The sequence below is a fragment of the Xiphophorus couchianus genome, chromosome 18, assembly GCF_001444195.1.
Source record: "Xiphophorus couchianus chromosome 18, X_couchianus-1.0, whole genome shotgun sequence".
NCBI lineage: Eukaryota > Metazoa > Chordata > Actinopteri > Cyprinodontiformes > Poeciliidae > Xiphophorus > Xiphophorus couchianus.
In genome coordinates, this window is record NC_040245.1 from 31713337 (window position 1) to 31718111 (window position 4775).

The window sequence follows — 4775 nt, forward strand, 5'->3', positions numbered from 1 at the left end:
CATAATTTAATTTTGCAAATGGTCATTGTGGTTGTTTAGCTGCTGTTCTGTTTAAAATGTGATGATGATAATATACCCATAGATTTTCTCAGTCTATTATTAAAGCATATGTTACTTTTATTTTCTCTTGATCACCATAGGCTTTTTTTCTCTAGATGCACACAACAATGAGGCCACAGAGATTAAAAATAAAACCAGTCAGGACAAAGATGGTTTTTATGTACAATACATAAACTCTTTTAAGGGTAAGTTGACAAGCCGTATTTTTTAAATGAGATTTTTGTCACTGTGGGCTGACAATGACATTTCATGTGGTGTAACAGGTCGAGGAGTATTTAGTACCTGCCACTTTCAGACAGGAGCTTTCTTATTGGAATATCGAGGCGATGTCATAAACAACGAAGAGTATGAAAGACGGGTAAAAATCTATCGTGATGCCATGAAGGTCTTCATGTTTGAGTTTCGTCAAAATGAGAAAAAGTTGTGGTATGTAAATTTTAAAAATAACTAAAAGCAATTATAAAAATTAAGTTTTAATTGTTGAAATATTTAATGCCTTCTATTATTAGTTTTTAAAAACTTGTAATCATCCCAGAATTATACGGACATGTTTTATATCCCGTCATCCTTGGCCATTTAGATTTTTCTTCTTCCTTCAGTGTTGATGCAGCGAGAGAGGATGGGTCTTTGGGAAGACTGGTTAATGACGACCATTTGATCCCTAACAGCAAAATGAAGACAATAACAGTGAATGGAAAACCTCATCTCTGTCTCTTTGTAATTAAGGACATAAATCCAGGGGAAGAAATTACCTATAACTATGGAAACGCTGAATGGCCACATGGAGAGTGAAGGTAAATAACTAGAATTTCTGAAAGCTATTTGACAGTCAATAACATAAAAAAATACCAAAATTTAACAGAGTACACAGTCTGTTTGCGGTCTACTCCTAAGGTGTCTGCTCGACACAGTCCCAGCAATGGTTATTCCTGTCAAGGCACAGCATTCCTAAGACTGTGTATAGATAACCCGAAGAGTAATATTGTTTTCTATCACTAGGACCTTGCTTAAAATTCTTTGGCCAATTGGCTTACCTATCATTGCCTTAGCTCTATATACAATGTTACTGTATCATGCAGTTAATGTTAAATGAATCTTAATGACTCGTTTGTTGTCTTCTCCACAGGTTTCTGCTCACCCTGACAAAACTGTAGGTGAAGAACCGATGGGATCACTATCCTTGTCTCTTGAACCACAGGTGAACAGCTGTCCGACTTGGAAATCTTTGTAATTTTTCTGACAGGTATATTAGTGGACATGGGTTTTTGAGAGCGTAGACGTAGTCCCAGCCGTAGTGTAATGTTTTTGGGAGCCTGCTTAAATTTTGTTTCTCCACCTTTTCTTGGCAATTTGTCTAGCTTTCCATAGCTTTTTACACAATGTTACCAAAGTCAGGGAACAAGATTCCCAGAACTGCATAGTTTGTGTTTGCACATGCCTGGAAGTTGCCTACAAAATTATCACTGAATGCTTTCAGTGACTTCTTTTATAAATGAAATGCATCCCTCAATATTCAGTTTCTGAAATTAAAAACCCTTTTACATCAGAATTGCACTCTTACTTTTTTAATGATGCAATGTTTTTTCTCCAGAAATACAACCATGTTGTACTGCGCTCATCATTTTCAAGCATTGAAAAATGCACACATTGCTTGGGACCTTTTGTTGCCCTCAAGTGGAATGATCTGAAATGTAAAGGTGAGTTTTCCTTGTGTGGTTATTACTCCTTTAGTATTTTCAAGGAAATTTAGGAAAACTAATCCTCCGGAATCACCTTCTTAAAATAATTGCCTAAGTCATTTTTTTTCAAAAATGATTTTTTGCCTAAATCATCTCTTCATGATGCTGGCCACCTCTGGTAAAATTGCCAACATCCTCAATTAAACAGATCATGCCATTCTACCCCTTTTGTATAATTGCCTATGTCAAGAGTGTGACTTAGGCAGTTTTATTTTCCTTAAGTCACCAGACAAATTGACTTAGGCAATTTTAGAAGTTTTTCAAGATGGTGGATGATTCAAGGAGACCAAAATTCTACACAGCTGCTGATGCTATTTCCAAGATTCAGGACTCTACCCATGTTGGGATGACACCAGTCTGTCCTCATCTACTGAGGATGACAATGAGACCATCAATAAAGAGATGATGCAGCATGTTGATAATGATGCACCATCTACTCCCATGGATAAAGTTAAAGATGCCAAGCAGACACATCCACACCAAGAAGAGGCGATATCAAAGGATGATGGCGATGATGGTGATGTCATTCAAGATCCGAACTATACCCCAACCTGTGATGAGTCCTCCTCTCCTGAAGATGAAAACAGCCTATCTATGGTGGCAACAACTTTAGAACAGCAGAATGAGGATGTTGCATTGAAAGATGCAGGCAAAAAGAAAAGACATAAACACCTCAGTCCAAAAACATGGAAGCAAAATGAATCCAAGCAGAAACGTCTGAAAGGAATGTCATACAAGAGCAAAAGTGGCAAAGAAATAAGTGCAAAGACTATGGGTCCTCCCTGCAACTCCAAGTTCTGTCAGCGAGTCTCAACTCGAGACTGCCAAGTCCTTACAGAAGAGCAGCGGCAGTGGGTATTTGACAAGATTTGGGCAATGAACACCTGGGAAGAACGTCGGTTATATGTCACCACTTTGGTCACAAAGACTAGCATGAAGCAAAAAATAGTTACTGAGGGATCCCGACGCAATTCATCATTTTCCTACCAACTGAAGCTTGAAGATGGAACAAATGTTAAAGTGTGCAACGCACTTTTTTCTTCTACACTTGGTCTCCCTGAAAGAACCATTACAAAATGGCTGGATGACCCCATCAACCCTGAAAAACAAGCAGAGGTGCCATCAAAATCTGGACCCAAAAGTGGCAAGCATACAAAGGTTGAAACTGATGTCAAGGATTTCCTTAAGAACTGGTTGAGGGACCTGCCCAGTGTTGACTCACACTACTGCAGAAGCACAGCTACCTACAAAGACAAGAAGTTCCTTTACCAAGGCACAACCATCTCCCAACTACATCGTGAATATGGACAGGCAGCTGCAACTGCTGGAGTGAGAGCTGTTGGAATCCAATATTTCACAGCTGTGTTCCATGAGGAGAACTACTCCGTATTTATTCCAAGAAAAGATCAGTATGATGTTTGTGTTTCATTCAAACATGGAAATATCAGTAAGGCTGCATACCACGCACATGTCACCAAGAAGGATGAAGCGAGGCAAGAGAAATCTAGGGACAAGGATTCTGCTGATGAAGACAAGTCCGTTTGTACAATGGACTTGCAAGCTGTGCTACTGTGTCCAAAAACCCAAGCCAGCAGCCTGTATTACAGAACAAAACTGCAGGTCCACAACTTTACCCTTTTCAACTTGAGATCAAAGGAAGGCTACTGCTACATTTGGGACGAATCAGAAGGTGACCTCTGTAGCGAGGTATTTGCACATCTTCAGTATCATCATTTTGAAGGTGTGATCAAAGGCCATCCAGACCTCAAGGAGATCATAGTGTGGAGCGACGGTTGCGGTTATCAGAATCGCAATACATGTGTAGCGAATGCATACTCTGAGCTTGCAAGGAAATATGGGGTGCTAATAACCCAGAAATACCTTCTTGCAGGTCATACAGAAATGGAGTGTGACAGTATGCATAGTACTATTGAACGAAAAATAGTTGCAGATATCTTCACCCCAAGAGACTATGTCGTTGTACTCCAGACTGCAAGAATCAGGCCATCACCTTACTATGTGAAAGTGCTCAAGCACGATGAGTTCCTGAAGCTGAATGGATCTTACTTCTTCAGCATCAGACCAGACAAAAAAGTTGGAGACCCGACTGTGCATGACTTGCGGGCTCTTCAGTTTAGCAGTGAAGGCAAGGTCCATTTCAAGCTGTCCTTTTCAGAAGACTCTGTGTGGGAAGAACTGCCACAAAGGGTGCAGGTGCCAAATGGGCCAATGGCATGGATAAGTTTGTTTCCATGTGCTCTGCCAATCAAAGAGAGAAAGTTCCAGGACCTCCAGTCAATGAAACCCATCATGCCTGTCGAGTGTCATCACTTCTTTGACAATTTGCCACACTAATCGGCATCACACAAGAACCCAGCAAAGAGCAAGAAGGAGAAGTGGAAAAAATGCACATGCCTCCTCAGCATTATGTTTTGTTAGTTTGTGCTGTAAAATTGCCTAGGTCACAAAGGCATGTTCAAAAATTTGCCTAAGTCATTTAATTCTGTCATGTTCCATGTTTGACTGACCTTGCTGTTTGTATGTCAAAAGACATCTGTTGTTACAACTTTTTTGATTTAAAATTGTTTGTAAATATCATTTATTTAACAAATGGTTCAGTTTTTTGTGTTTCCTGAAAAATGGCAAAAAATGACTGAGGCAATTATTTTAAGAAGGTGACGATATACAACATTGAAGATGCTGTCAGGCCCTCAAACTTCCATGTAGTTGTTCAAGCAGTCAAGAGAGTATCTGGCTTTGATAAAGACAGTCATTCATATAAAACTCCTAGCCTTGCTCTGAAATTAGGACACTCGTTGCACAAGATCAGTGACCTTATATGCTGCACAGCTTTACCATCAGGGAATGATGAGCTTAAAAAGTCATGTCAGGCTTTCAAAACACTTTATTTATCAAAGTGGTCAGAACTTGTCTCTCACACAGCTTTAACAACCTTGAGTGACAAGCGCTTTAACA

The 4775-nt window shown here is 39.7% G+C and overlaps 1 protein-coding gene across 1 annotated transcript; it reads left to right on the plus strand.

The window, feature by feature from the left end:
- Positions 1 to 903: 903 nt before the first annotated feature.
- On the plus strand, positions 904 to 4154 carry LOC114162054 (uncharacterized). The gene is made up of 2 exons (XM_028045805.1): positions 904 to 1258; positions 1652 to 4154. Exon 2 carries the CDS (start codon positions 2202 to 2204, stop codon positions 4152 to 4154), a length of 1953 nt encoding a protein of 650 aa, XP_027901606.1. The 5' UTR covers positions 904 to 1258; positions 1652 to 2201.
- The last annotated feature ends 621 nt before the right edge of the window (positions 4155 to 4775 follow it).

Excerpts from the sequence above, each read along its gene's own strand:
- LOC114162054 (XM_028045805.1), top strand. The coding sequence starts at position 2,202 with ATGATGCAGCATGTTGATAATGATGCACCATCTACTCCCATGGATAAA.